Source organism: Delphinapterus leucas, chromosome 6 (genome assembly GCF_059928025.1).
Source record: "Delphinapterus leucas isolate spDelLeu-1000000601 "Yukka" chromosome 6, BTC_Dleu_Yukka2, whole genome shotgun sequence".
Classification (NCBI taxonomy): Eukaryota; Metazoa; Chordata; class Mammalia; order Artiodactyla; family Monodontidae; genus Delphinapterus; species Delphinapterus leucas.
Genome location: NC_143134.1, coordinates 88,993,561 through 89,008,901, shown reverse-complemented (window position 1 = coordinate 89,008,901; position 15,341 = coordinate 88,993,561). Strand labels below are relative to the sequence as shown.

Sequence of the window (15,341 nt, the reverse complement as noted above, 5' to 3'; positions counted from 1 at the left end):
GATTGAACCTGGGCTCCCGGCAGTGAAAGAAAGCGCAGAGTCCTAACCACTGGACCTGCAGGGAATTCCCCTAGGACTACTTATCCTTTGTAGTTTTTAATAATTTTCTCTGTTATAACCAGTTATTTTCTCATTTTCTTTTTATGAATGCATAAGAGTAATATATGATAAAAATCTGCCTTTAAAGTCTAAAAGAGTTATTTCAATAAGTGTAAAACCAAAATTTTTATTATTAAGAAAATGTGTCAAAGTTTAGTTGGCAGCATTCTTTCTCAAGCATATAGAATAATTGGACATCTGATTTGATGGCATTGTAAATTTTATAATTTTATTTGTCAGTGTAATGTCCGCAGGAGTGACAGGGGGATGTTTTCTTAGGTTCAGCTAAACATTTGCACATTCAGACTGGTAAAACCACCATAGGTCTCACTTGGCAACATTTATTCAGAAGAATATAGGACAGAAGCTATAACTTATCAGTAAGACAGTGGGAGTCCTTGCAGCAGTTCATTCTTTCTGAAGTGATCTTCTCACAGCTTAGGTCTGAAGTGCTCTTCTCACAGCTTAGGTTCAAAGAGATGAGATCCACATTGTGTGGTGCAGAGAACTCCATGGGCATAGTTTCCAGGGTCTTTTGCCAGGACATGCCTAATTAGGTAACATGTCACCATACTCAGAGAAGTTAAAGAATGTGGCTTCCTACTAAGTGGCTATTGTACTTCCAGTCCAGATGCAATTTACTAATTTGGTAATTTCTATCTTAAGAAATGTTGCCAGGTAACATAGGTGGTATGCTGTTTAATCAGGTTAACAGGGATTAACCCAAGGTTGAATTCTCATACATTGGGAGAATGGGTTTTGCTCATCTTTGGTCCACAGTCATGCATGCTGATTTTTCATTTATACCTTCTTGTTTTAGTATCATCTTTCAGAAGGTTTTTCTTACTCCAAGATTATTTTTTAAATGTCATTTGTTTTCCTGTTGGTTAGAAATGTCACTGTTGTCATAGAGCAGTTATTAGGAGATAGTTCTTCAAATTAACAAATGGTTGTGTATATTAAAAATGTATTTTTTAAAGTAATAAAAACCTATTTATAATCTTACGATTGTGTATTAGATTGTGTTATTTGTATGCTGAAAATTTATAGGGTCAATTTTTTTCTCAAAGAAACTGTGTAGTCTGAAAAGCAGTATACTTTTTTCTAAATAGAAGTTTGCCTTATTGAAGGCTGTTGTGCTTACTTAGGTGGCCTTACTCTGAAAACTAACCACTTAGTGTAGTAGAAAGTGGTGAATTAGGGGTTTGAATAATGGGGTTCTGGTTTCAGACCTGCAACTTCACTGACTGCTCTGTTGTGCAAGTCAGCCTCTCTGTGTTTTGTTTTGCTCAAACTGCATGAATAACAACCCCTATCCTGCCTATTTCCGAGTATTGTTGAGGATTAGATGGGATGATGGATATAAAGGCACTTTTAACTGGTAAAGCCGTTTAAATATAAGGAATTACTGCATCTTAACTTTTCCTCCCTTTCTCTTGTAGGTAGTGTTGGTGCTTCTTTTCAGTGCCAGTCCATCCATCACGACCACATTTGTCATGATGACAGTGACAAGGTGAGGTCCGTGTTGATGTCTACAATGGTGAAAATGCATGCTGCCCTTACATCACTGGATTCACTTGCATAACTGGTCGTAGGGGCAGAAGAGTGTGACTTGGGGGGCACAATGTTGAGATGCAGAGAGCCTTGCTGGTTTGTGTGCCAGCTCACTAGACTGCTCCAGAAAACTTGCAGATAATTCCCAGGAGGTGGGCTGGACTCCTGATAACGCATTTCCTTACCCCCATTCCTGTCTCTGTCACTGCGCTTCTTCTTTTCCTGCACAGCCTGGATGGATTATCTTAATATATGAACAGGTGCTCCCAAAGCTGATAACTATTTCAGCAATTTGTGTCTGTTTTCAATTTGAAATATCTCAGACATTCCAATTTGGTTTGTTTTGTAGTTGATTGTATTATGGCTTATTCTCATGCTTACTTTTTTTTTTTGGCTGTTTCCAAAGCCCAATTTAAATGTTGAGGAATGACGGTGGAACCTGTCTGATTCATGCAAAAGAATCCTGCTTTGGGCCTTTTTTATTTTTTAAATCAGGTCCAGACTTTTGGTATTTTGCTTCTGTTCTTTTTATCTCTAAAGAAACTGGTCTTTGGGGGCTTTCCAGTGCTCATCAGCACCCTTGATGGCCCAGCCCTTGAAGTAGATACTAATGTGGGCTTGGTGTTTGGAACCTCTGGCTGCTGATATTGGATGGGCTTAAATTTAGTCTTTTCCATCATCAGTTTCCAGTGGTCTCCCGCCCATTTCCTGTGTCTTGTATGCAGGAATGTATCAGCCCCCTGGTAGTTTCCCCAGGCAGACCAATCCAAGTGCTGTTTTTCTGCACTGTTGTAATCAAGATCCTCCTCCCTCATCCTGTTGGAGCTTGATCAAGATGTTGGTTGATCATTGGGATTTTCCAGATGGCCTTTTTGTTCTGTGTGTTGCTCTCTCTGTCTTTGTGAGCTTTGCTCAGTCAGATTTCAGTCTGTTTACAGAGAGAGAGGTATGATTTTAGTATTCCAGATTCTCTCTTATTATGATAATAATCCAGAGGCATGGGTTTAACTTTTAACTTCTTTTAGAAGCAAGCCACTGAAAAAGACTTCTAGACTATATAGTTAGCTCCCTAAAATTCAGTATACCACAGATTTTAGACGAGCATTTGAAAATAAGACTGATAGAAAAGGCAAAATCACTTTTGGTCAGTAATATTACAAAGAATTGTGTTACATCATTGTAAAGATGTTTGGGGGTTAAAATTTCTTTCCGCAGCTAGGTATAATATGCCTCTATCCATTGTTCATTTACAGTGGAGAAGCCAGACTATTCTCTGTTCTGTCTCCAGGTTTAGAGTCAAGAGACAAGATTTCTGTCCATTTCTGTCAGATACTTTTTATCTACTTTAAAATGGTTTTCCTCCTAATTTCTGAATCTTTGTATGACTCATCTTGTGCTTTTAGGATGGGATCTTTCCTGAAATACATGGGGGGAGGGCAGAGAAATTTTAGGGATTTTTGTCACTTGATTAGCAGATCAAAGAACTGTCAGAGACTGCTCTCCTCTCCTGCCTACCATGCATATATTTATGATGGTTTACCAGAGGGAAATGGAGAGAATGGATTAGGGTCTCTTGACTATATTTATAATTGATTCAACTGATTCAGTCAGCAAATAATATTTGTTGATAGGCAGCTATGTTTCTTGGCACTTAGGGAATATATCAGGATACAAAACAAAGATTGTTGTTTTTTCATGAGTGCAGTCTAACTGGGGGAGGCAGACAAAAAAAATAAACATAACACATAAGTAATATAGTATGCTACAATAAGCACAATGGATTAAAGAAACGTACAGCAGAATAAGTGGGATGAGGACCACCATGAGTTGGATGTTACAGACAGCTTTGAATAGGATCATTAGACATCATTCTGGGGAGGAGAGTGGTGGATAGGACAAGAATCAGATCTCTGTGTTTGTAGCAGCTTCTGACTTCTTTCTTTCTATAATAAATGGGTATTGGTTTTGCAAAAGCAGCAACAAAACCTGCTGCCTGATATATGCCACTTGGATAGGTATGTGTGCGCTCTCTCTCTCTCTCTCTCTCTCTCTCAGAATTGAAGGGATTATAGAGCACAGCTAATTCAACGACTCTTTTTAAAATAAACTTGCAAGCTGTGACCCCAGTGGGAGAAGAGACTTGTTCAGGAGTCACCCTGGAGTGCTGCAGCTAGATCACATCTTCTGTCCCTGATACAAGCCATGTAAAGTAATTGTCTAGCTATTCTGAACACATTGTCAAAACACATATTGATACTTTGCTTATTATCCTCACTTAGCTTTCAGGCATGGTCCATTTCTCAGATTTGGGAACAAAAATTGATTTTTCTTAAACATTGTCTGAATTTTAACTAATTCATGTGTGATGTGGGTGGAACCAAGGAGAAAAAGGGCCAGTCCATTTGTCGGACCTCCATTCTACAACCTTGGAAGTGGTGGCAAGCCCCCAAATTCCATGGTTTGGCTTGTTTTCCAACTTAAGTTTCTCTGCTGCTGTACATCGGCTTGTCACTACAGTGTGGGAAGGAGCTGTTTCCAGCTCTGAGGTTTACTGTTAACTACTGTGAGTTACATACTCTCATGTTCAGTTTATATTGGGCATAGCAATTGACACAAAGCCCTCCAGCAATATTTTTATATTCATTCACAATGTCATACCCTATAATTTCCAGGTAGCAAACACTTATTATATATCAATATTTGAGTACCTACTATGAACTAAGCATTGTTCTAGGCATTGGGGACAGTGTATTGAACAAAACAAACAGGAATCTTTACTCTTATGGAACTTGCTCTCTGTAGGTGGGTTAGGGAGATGGCAAGACATAAATAAAGATACTGTTAGTTCATTTGTGTTATGAAGAATAATAAATCAGGTAAGGGATATAGGAGTATTGGGAGAAGATTACCTTCTAAACACCCTTTGAAATAGGGGTTGTTTTATCCCCATTTGTAGGTGAGGAATGTGAGACATCGATTAAGTAGTTTCCCCAAGGTTACCCAGTTAGTAAGTAGTAAAACTGTGATTCAAACACAAGCTACCTAATTCCAGAGTCTGTACTTGACCATCTGAAGAAATCTGTTCCTAATGTAGCTTTACCCACTCAACTCTGACATGCTCAGGGGAAAATATCTTCAAGTGGAGAAGGCCCTGGAGAATCACAGTGAACCAAGTCACTTGGCAGGTAATCTTTGCCTGTCAGTTTTTTCTTGCCCAGCTCCTTTTGGCCTCCATTGTGATTCATGACTATTTGTTACTCCAGGCTTCTCTAACCTGACACCCCTGCCCTGATTCATACTCAGAAATCTGTGCTTCTTTATAAGAAACCTCACATTGTGTGTTGCTGTATTGCACTGATCAAATGTGATGGTTATGTAGAAGCAGTTTAAAAGTATAAAGAATAACACAAAAATGTGATTGTGATAGCGTATTTATGTTTCACTTAGATATTGAAGTTAACCTAAATCAGCTAATGTCACCTTGGGATTATTAAGTAGTCATCTTCACAGTGAGAACAAGCTTGACATGGGGGAATAGGTCTGTCCTGAGAATGAGATAAAACATTGAACAATATGATAAGAGGAGACTATTCCTTCAGGTGAGATGAATTAATTTGTAGCCTCAATGGTACACTCTTTCATAGTGGCCTGGTAATACTTCTGGGAAGTCTGGCCATTTGAGAGAGGGAAATGGAGAGTTCTTTCTAAACTGCATGTGAATGGCTCCTCAGTAGAAGTCTTTTCTGGACAAAACTTCCTTTTGCTAGCCTTCAGTCCCTTTGTCATGGAAGACGGTACCGATCTGATTTGTGTACAGGTATTCGCACACAGACTGCTTTCAGAAAGATGGGAAATGTGCTATACTGGTTTTTCTTCCATGACTGTATACTTCCTTTTATCTTAATTTTTTAAGTTTTTAGTTTTTTAAAAAATTACATGTTGATTGTAAAAAGATATGCAGCACTACCTTCAATCCCTCTCCCCAGAAGTAACAGCAATTGGAATTTTAGTATTAACCGGATTTTTTAAAGTTATATTTGTGTAAAATATTTTTCATCTTTTCAAACGGTGGTTTTTAGTATATTCAAAGAGTTGTTCATCTATCTCTACTATCTAATTTTAGAAAACTTACCACCACCACCCCGCAAAAAACCTATACCCATTAACAAGCACTCCCCATTATTCCTTCCCGCCAGTTCCTGGCAACCACTAATCTTTCTGTCTCTATGGATTTGCCTGTTCTGCACATTTCATATAAATGGAATCACACAATATGTGGCCTTTTGTGTCTGGCTTCTCTCACTTAGGATGATGATTTCATGGGTTTGTCTATGTTGTAGCATAAATCAGTACTTCATTCCTTTTTATGGGTGAATAATATTCCATTGTGTGTATCTAGCACATTTTGTTTATCAATTCCCCAGTTAGTGGATATTTGTTTCCATGCTCTGGTTATTGTGAATAACACTGCTGTGAACATTTGCCTGTGAGTGTGTTTTTGTTTTCACATGATTTTAACAATTTGAGGATCTGCCAGACTTTTCCATAGTGGCTGTACCATTTTGCATTCAAAGTGAGGGTTCCAATTTCTTCACATACTTGCCAATACTTTTTTCCTGGTTGTCTTTTATAAATTGATTGATTGATTGATTGCTGCTTTGGTTCTTCATTGCTGTGTGTGGCTTTCTCTAGTTGCAGCGAGCGGGGGCTACTCTTTGTTGCGGTGCACGGGCTTCTCATTGCGGTGGCTTCTCTTGTTGCGGAGCGCGGGCTCTAGGCACGCGGGCTTCAGTAGTTGTGGCACACGGGCTCAGTAGTTGTGGCTCGCGGGCTCTAGAGTGCAGGCTTAGTAGTTGTGGCACACAGGCTTAGTTGCTCTGTGGCATGTGGGATCTTCCCGGACCAGGGCTCGAACCCGTGTCCCCTGCATTAGCCAGTGGATTCTTAACCACTGTGCCACCAGGGAAGCCTCTGGTTGTCTTTTAAATTATAGCCACTGTAGTGAGTGTGAAGTGGCATCTTATTGTGGTTTTAATTTGCATTTCTCTAGTGACTATGCTGAGTATCTTTTTATATGTTTATTGGCCATTCCTAAATCTTCTCTGGTCAGTTAAAAAATGTCAGTTAAAGGTCCTTTTATTGTTCTTGCCCCTTGTGCTTAAAAATCTCCCTATGCCTCGTATTATTATTTTATGTATTTATTTATTGCTTGCTTGCTTGCTGCGTTGGGTCTTCGTTGCTGCACGCGGGCTTTCTCTAGTTGCGGTGAGCGGGGGCTACTCTTCGTCGTGCTTCTCATTGCGGTGGCTTCTCTTTGTTGTGGAGCACAGGCTCTAGGCATGAGGGCTGCAGTAGTTGTGGCTCGCGGGTTCTAGAGCGCAGGCTCAGTAGTTGTGGCACACAGGCTTAGTTGCTCTGCGGCATGTGCGATCTTCCTGGAGCAGGGCTCGAACCTCTGTCCCCTGCATTGGCAGGTGGATTCTTAACCACTGGACCACCAGGGAAGTCCATATGCCTCGTATTATATCGTTACATGTGTTCCATTAGGGAAATGTGGGGAAATAGAATATGTCATAAGTAAACATACCATCTTTCAATAGATAACACTCTTAACATACATTTTTTTTCTTCAAATTTTTCTTTGCATTCTCTGCATGGTTAAAACAAAACTAAAGCACTGATTATTTATGGCTGTGTAATTAATTATCCTAAAACTCAGTGGTGCAAAGCATATCTTTTGGTATCTTTCATGGTTCTGGCGTTTCCTGTGCTCAGCTAGGTGGGCTCTTGCTTGGAATTTCTCATGCAGTTGCAGTCAGATGGTGGCTAAGGTTGGAGTCATCTCGATGTCTTCACTCACATGTCTGATGGTTGATGCTGGTTGTTAGCTGGGACTTCAACTGGGGCCCTCAGCCTGAGCACCTATATGTAGCATGGGCTTCCTCACAGTATGGCAGCTTTGATTCTAAGAGTGACTGTCCCAAGAGGACCACACAGGTGCTGTATGGCCTTTTATGACCTAACTTCAGAAGTCACAAAGCTTCACTTCCACCATAGTTACAGGCCTGCCCAAATTCAAGAGGAGGGAGCATCAGTCCTACCACTGGGGAGGAATGTCTACATAATAAGAAAAGAATGAAGGATGGGAGAACGTATCATGGCCATATTGAAAAATATAATCTGCACATTATATATACATTAAACATCAGTTAAAATGTCTACATAATGTTCCACCATAAGGGTACATGGTAATTTATTTAACTTGTCTTCAATTGTGGAGCTTTAGGTCATTTTTTAAAAATTGTGCATTTATTCATTCAGCAAATATTTATAAGTGCCTACTATGTGCCAGGGATAATTGAGTCACCAGAGTACCATGGTGAAAAGACTGACAAAGAAGGTCCTTGTTCTTTGGGTGCTTATTTTTTGTGGATGGGACAGAAAATGAACTGTATATGTAAACCAGTAAATGATCAGACACTCTTAAGTACTGTGCAAGTAATTGGGCAGTTGGCTACTCTAGATTAGGTGTTAGGGAAGGCCTTTAAGAAGATGACACTTAAGCTAAGATCTGACAGATGGAAAAGAACAAATCGAGAAAATCTGGACCATAGGAGAACATGCTAGGGAGAGGAAACATCTAGTGCAAAGGCCATAAGGCTAGAAATTGAAACAAACAGAAGGAAAGCTGTTGTGCACAAGCAAGGTGGATGAGGGTGGAAGTGGTGGTATGAGATGAGGTTGAAGGGGTAGGCACAGACTAGATCAAGTGGATCTTGGTAAGCCAGGGAAAGAAGTTTCAATTCTGTGTATTATGGAAGCCTTTTGGAAGGTTTTAAGCAAAGGAGTGATGTTATATTTTTTTAAATATCCCTTTTCCTATTGTGATAAGAATTTTTAAAAATTGTGGTAAAATCTGCAATATAAAATTTACCATCTTAACCAGTTTTAGGTGTACAGTTCAGTAGTGTTAATAAGTACATTCACATCGTACAACCAATCTGTAGAACTCTTTTATGTTGCAAAATGGAAACTATATCCGTTAAACAATAATTCACTCTCTTCTCCCCCCAACCCTTGGCAGTCGCCCTTTACTTTCTGTCTCTGAATTTGAGTGCTCTATGTACCTCATACAAGTGAAGTCATATAATGTCTTTTTGTGACTGACTTAGCATAATGTTGTCAAAGTTGATCCATGTTGTAGCATGCCTCAGAACTTCCTTCCCTTTAAAGGCTGAATAATATTCCATTGTATGTGTATAATACATTTTGTTTATTCATCCATGGATGGCCACTTGGGTTGCTTCCACGTTTTGGCTATTGTGAATAATGCTGCTGGAACATAGGTGCACAAATATCTCTTTTAGACCCTGCTTTCAACTCTTTTGGGTATATGCCTAGAAGTGGAATTGTTAGATCATTTCTTTCTTTCTTTCTTTCTTTCTTTTTTTTCTATTTTTAATGTTTTGAGGAACCACTATTTTGTTTTCCAAAGTCACTGCACCATTTTACATTCCCATCAGAAGTGCACAAGGATTCCAGTTTTTCCACATCCTTGTCACCACTTGTTGTTTTCTGTTTTTGTTTTGTTTAATAGTAGCCATCCTAATGAGTGTGAGGTAGTATCATTGTGGTTTTGATTTGCATTTCCCTCCTGACTAGTGATGTTGAACATATTTTCATGTGCTTACTGGACATTTGTACGTCTTTGGAGAAGTGTCTATTTCCGTGCTTTGCCCATTTTATAATCAGGTTTTGGATTTTGTTTGGTTGTAGTTCTTTATATATTCTGGATATTAACCTCTTATCAGACATGATTTGGAAATATTTTCTATTCCGTAGGTTGCCTTTTCATTTTGAAGTAATCCAATTTATCTATTTTTTTCTCTTGTTGCCTGTGAGTTTCAGAATGAGATCTTCCTTATATATGTCCTAAGATTATAATTGTTTTTCTTTTGTTAGAAATAAGGAAAAGGGACTTCCCTGGTAGTCTAATTGGTTAAGACTCCATGCTTCCAATGCAGGGGGCATGGGTTCGATCCCTTGTCGGGGAACTAAGATCTCGCATGCTGCTCGGTGTGGCCAAAAAAAAAAAAGAAAAGAAAAGAAATAAGGAAAAGACAAAATCTGACAAGAAATCCATAACTACTAAAGAAATCTAATTCCAAGTTCAGATAGCTAACCAGCAAATTCTACCAAACATTTAAAGGAGGCATAACACCAATCTTATAGAAACTCTTGTAGAGAATAGAAAGAGAGAGAATACTCTGTGATTCATTTTCTGAGGCTAGCATAATATCTGTAACAAAACTTGATAAGGACATTACAAAAAATGGAAAATAACAGCTAATCTCACTTAAGAACACAGATGTAAAAATTCTAAGCAAAATATTAGCAAACCAAATCCAACAATATATAAAAAGAGTAGTGCCGTATGACATGATTTTATTAGGAATGTAAAATTGGTTTAACCTCCAAAAAACAATTGAGGTAATTCACCCAGTAACAGGAAATCCATGATTATCTCATATACAGAAAATTTTGATGAAATTAAATATCCATTTTATGATACTTTTAACAACTTTGAAATAAGAAAGAACTCCCTTGATTTGCTAAAGGAATCTACAAAAAACCTACGGCCAACATCATACTTAATGGTGAAATGTTGGAAGCTTTCCAGTTTTTTTGTTTGTTTGTTTTTGCTGTATGCAGGCCTCTCACTATTGTGGCCTTTCCCGTTGAGGGCTCCGGACGCGCAGGCTCAGCGGCCATGGCTCATGGGCCCAGCCATTCCGCAGCATGTGGGATCTTCCCGGACCGGGCCACGAACCTGTGTCCCCTGCATCGGCAGGCGGACTCTCAACCACTGCGCCACCAGGGAAGCCCAGCTTTCCAGTTTTGGAATAAGATGAAGATGCATGCTCTCACTGTATCTATTTAGCATTGAACTGGAGGTCCTAGCAAGTGCAGACAAGAGGAAACCACGTTGGAAAGAAAGAAATTGAACAGTCATTTTCTGCCAGCAGGACTGTATATGTAGAAAACTGAAAAAAAATTAACAAAACTATTAGAATTAATAATTATATATAAAACCTAGAATAGACCCTAGAACAAATGTGCAAGACCTCTACAGAAAACTGTGAAGCATTATTGAAAAAATCAACAACTCCGGTAAATAGAAGGGTTCATCTTACCTGTTTACAGATTGAAGATTCAATATTGTAAAGATATCAATACCACCTAATTTATCTCTGGATCCCATGCTGCCCAATAAAAAAATCTCTGCTGTCATTCCCATGTGTTAGACTGGTAGGGCACCAGGGTAGACAATCCCAGTGACCAGATACATTTGAAGGAACTGCAATATTTTCCTCTTTGGTAAGCAACATACTGGTATATTTTTATTTTAGAAGTTGAGGGGACTTAAATGACTTAGGTACCCCAGGAAGAAGTTTTTAGTAGGCATTCACAGTTTTCATTTCTGTCATGAAAACGAATTTTAAAGGGCAGTCTTGGAGTCAGAATTCTCAAAAGTTCTTGCTACAAGCAACTACTTTTCGCACAAGTGCTGTACTGTCCCCTAGCCACATGTGACTATTTAAACAATCCTGGTTAATGCATTAGTTGCACTAGCCCCATTTTAGGTGCTCACTCAGTAGCCATATGTATGTAGCTAATGGCTACCTTTTGGATGCTGCAGATGTTGAACATTTCCATCATTGCAGAAAGATCCATTGGACACCTCTCCAACAAGGCTTCCCACCTTTTTGGACCGACACCAAGTAGAATTTTAGGTGGACTGGGGTTGAGCCACTGCTCTGGCATAATTTACTTCCTGCCACATTAGGTGGTCAGTGGCCCACCTTAAAACATAACCCACTCATCAGGTGTTTATTAGCAGGGTACCAGATTTTCTGGTTAAGAAAATCAACTAGAAAAGAAATTGCAGTACGAATTTCCAACGATTCAACCTTGAGGCGTGGGAGCATTGTTTACATGTAGACAGACTTCTTAGGTGAAGCCTTCAGATCCCAGTTAACTAAGATCTCAGCCATTTGAGAAGGGTTCTCAAAGAGTGCCTGACAAAGGATTGGCTGAAGCCCAGGGGGAATTCACATAAGCTTAAGGGTTAGGAACCCTGGAGGACTGTAATAGATATTTGCTGCTGAAATTCAGCACTTGAGGAACCTGACTCTTAGGATTGGACAGCTTCCAAATGGTAATTTCCCTCCCTGTTCCCAATTTTTGTCTCTATTTCCCCCTCTCATTACATAGCCCATGCCCAAGTAAACAAGAAAAGCTGTTTCAGGGTGGTCTGTATTATGTAAGGAAGCTTGTATAGCTGAGATTCTGTTGGAAGATCTGTAATGCTAGGTGAATCCACAGCAGTAACGGGGGTATTATGGGGGATCCAGATGTTAGAAGTGGATTACATTGGATGCACCTAAAGGTGTGGTTGGGATTTATGACTCTGTACTGTGAAATGGGGGGGGGGAACCTTAAAAGTTTGGATGTAATCATTTCCAAATTGGCTGCTTTGGAAGACTAGCCAGAGAGGGCTTTGGGAGAACAGTCAGCTAGATAACTGGGCTACATATGGGGGTGTGGGGCTGGGGGAGGGGACTTGTTCATGGGGGCCAGTTATCTCATTCTAGCCTCTCTTTGTCCAGGAGTTGTAAAAACCTGTGATGTTATTGCTGGAACTTTGAATTCAGCAGTTGCTAAGCACCTGCTGTTGTATTTCAGGCTGTAGGTTTAGACCTTAGGGTTACAGAGTCAAAACAGGTCGCCCAGTGTGATATGGGAGACAGATGTTCACAAATAATTACCCTTCCGTGTTATTCATATCAATGCATAGAGGTTCAGAGGGTCCTGGAACATCATTTTAGTCTGGTTCCCTAATTTTCTACAGGAGGCAGCTGAGGCCCACAGCAGGCAGGAGACTGGTTTAAGTAATGCCAAAAGAACCAGAACCTGGGCTTTTGATGATTTGACTGAAATATGATCACCATCCTTGAAGACATAATTCCTATCTGCTTAAAACCCACTTCTTCGATACTGTCCCCTTGACTGCCCTCTTTTCCTCCGATACCATTTAAACTATTTTGCCCTTGTATTTATTGCGCTTTTATGGAAGATCTTACTTCCTCTTTTAGATCTCGAACGTGATTAGGACAGGCACCATGCCAGCTTCGGTCTTCGTACCTATCTCATTTCCTGTCCTCAGCACAATATGAATAACTGTTTAATTGAGCCTTACAGTAGTACAAGTTGGGTTTGAACCTGACTCTCCATTGAGACACCTTGGCCAAAGACACCTTGGCCAAATCACCTCTCTCTACGTCAATAAAAATTCCTAACATTTGGGTCACATGTATACATACTATATTGGGAATTTGAGTGAGGTTAATTACTGTTTGATGGCTGAGTTTTGGAGGCGGTACGCACGGACTTGCAGCAACACTTAGGGAGAAATATATAGAACTGGTAGGCTCGGCCCGCCCGCGGCCCGGCATAGCAGCAGCCTTTCCGGGCGCCAGGCGCGAGGGGCGGGGAGGGGCGGGGCTGCGCAGGGGTGCGGCGCGACGGCTCTGTTGCCGGAACTAGTCCGAGTCGCGCGCCTGGACGAGCGCAGCCCGCCCCGCCCCCTCCCTCCGCGGGTGGAAACAAAGGGGGCTCCGCGCGCGGAGATAAGCCGAGGGGGAAAGGGGCGGAGCGACTGGCGGTCTCGCGCCCTGGGATCGCGAGGTTTGTTCAGGAGAGGGGGCGGGGTGGGGTGGGAGCGACCCAGACCCGAGAAGCGGGAGGGCCGCGTGCTCGCGCATCTTGCGGCCTGGCGGTGGGGGGTGTCGCTTGCGCGCGCAGCGCAGGGTACTGCGCCGGCGCGTCCGGTCAGCGGGCACCGGGGAGGGGCGCAGCGGGGCGGGGCCCCCTCGTGCAGCGGTGTGGGGTCGTGCGGCGGCCGGGGCGGTTAGGGCGCGGGGGCCGAGAGGATGGAGCCCCCGAGGCGTTAGCCGACTTTTGTCAGCTCTGGGCGTGCAGCCGTCGTTTCTTGGCGCGGCCCGTGTGATGGTGCCGGGAGGAAGGAAGCGCCGTGATAGCGCGTCGGTCGGAGCCCGGGTTCCAGGGTTGAGAAGGCCCGGGAACAGAGGATCTGGCGAGCTGGCCGCTGGCTGGACGAGCGGTCACAATAGGAGGCGGTGGCCCAGCGAGGAGCCGCGGGAGTAGCCCCGCAGGGCGGAGCCTTCCTTTGCAGGTACTGGCTGCCGCAGCCGTTGGTTCCCGCACGAGGGCGGGACGGGCCGAGCCTTGGGCCGTTGGGAGCCTGCGGGGCCGCGCTAGAGATGAGGTTGCTTGGTGTTCAGCGGGGCGCGGCCGGGCCGCCCGGCGCTCTTTGTTCCCGAGGCAGCGGCGAGGAGGTGCGGGCACAGCCCTCGGGAGCGCCGGCCCGCCGCGTCTGGCAGATGGCCTCGCTCTTTCGCTCCCTCCCTTTTTGCCCAGGCGCAGGTAAAATGATGTCACTCAGGACAACGCAGAACCCAGTCAGAAGGGTCCTGTCTCCGTCCTTGTGACGCCGCGGGTTTCTGAACAGGCTGCGTTTTGTTCTCGGGTTGGGAATTCTTCCTTTCAGGGCTGAAGAATGGAAGAGGTTGGTTTTGAGCCGAGAGTTTTTCAAAGTATTGAGGGCCAAAGAGAGTAAAGTTTTCGTTTACGTGTGTAGGACTTGTAAGACCTTGTTTTTTCTTTATGCTGCAAAAATGATGTATACTATTAACATTAAAAGTTGGGTATGTTAGTTCTTGCACCGTAAATAGAAACGAATAATGTAATATTGAATTGCCTTTTTTCTTTTCTTACGAGGCGCACTTAATATACGAAAATTTAAGTATGCAAATCATTCACAGTCGTTTATTACCTTAGAATTGCAGGCCTTTTTGGATACTATTTGGCCTCGATTGCAGGTACTGTTGTTAACACAATTACCGCAAAATTCCTTTAAGTAGGTAGCAGCCCTGGTAACTAGTCTAAATTTTTTTTAAAAAGCCATTCTCTCAGTTCTTAAGAAATCAAAACTTAATGAGGATCTAGGGACAGTTGGGATCAAAGTAAAATTGTTTCTGTCTTCCATTGGAAGAAATTGGGTTTCTATAGGAGTAACAATACAAGACCAAATACAGGGGTCAGATCAGTTACATTGCAGCTGGCATGTATTCAATACTTGCAGTAAATAGATGAAAATTACTAACTGGATTTTAAAGTAGGAATTGTATCATTTAATGTACTCCAGCTCTTGCTGGCTCATAAACGTATTGGCATAGTATATTTCACTTGAAAACCTATTAAACCTTAAATCTATTCATTATAGGGGTTCAATTTTAAGTTGATATTTGTAATTTTTTGTAAGGCTTGTTTCTAAAAGACTTGGTAGCCTTGAGAGGCTATAGTTGAATAAATTTTGCCACAAATTAGCCACGTGCTCCTCAAGTCCTCATCTGTAAAATATGAGAGTTGGATTTAAATGTTCTCTGTGGTCCCTCCACTTCTGATATCTTCTGTGACTCTGGAAGGTAGTGTGTTTCTGTACTTGCTGAGTTTTATCTACCCATCCAATTTTTATAGCTAAACTTAAGTTGGAAGTTATTAATCTGAGTAAATATTGAGAATTTTCTGTACTAGAGCAACCTGAA

At 41.7% G+C, this 15,341-nt stretch overlaps 1 protein-coding gene across 5 annotated transcripts in view; it reads left to right on the top strand.

Annotated features, from left to right (window-relative positions):
• RNF38 (ring finger protein 38) overlaps window positions 1-15,341 on the top strand; it is a 123,714-nt gene that overhangs the window by 51,483 nt on the left and 56,890 nt on the right. For all 5 annotated transcript variants that reach the window (XM_089913399.1, XM_089913398.1, XM_089913397.1 and 2 more), the window contains exon 2: window positions 1,542-1,612. In XM_089913399.1, the coding sequence (XP_089769525.1) occupies window positions 1,542-1,612 (71 nt within the window). The remainder of the gene's footprint in view (window positions 1-1,541; window positions 1,613-15,341) is intronic.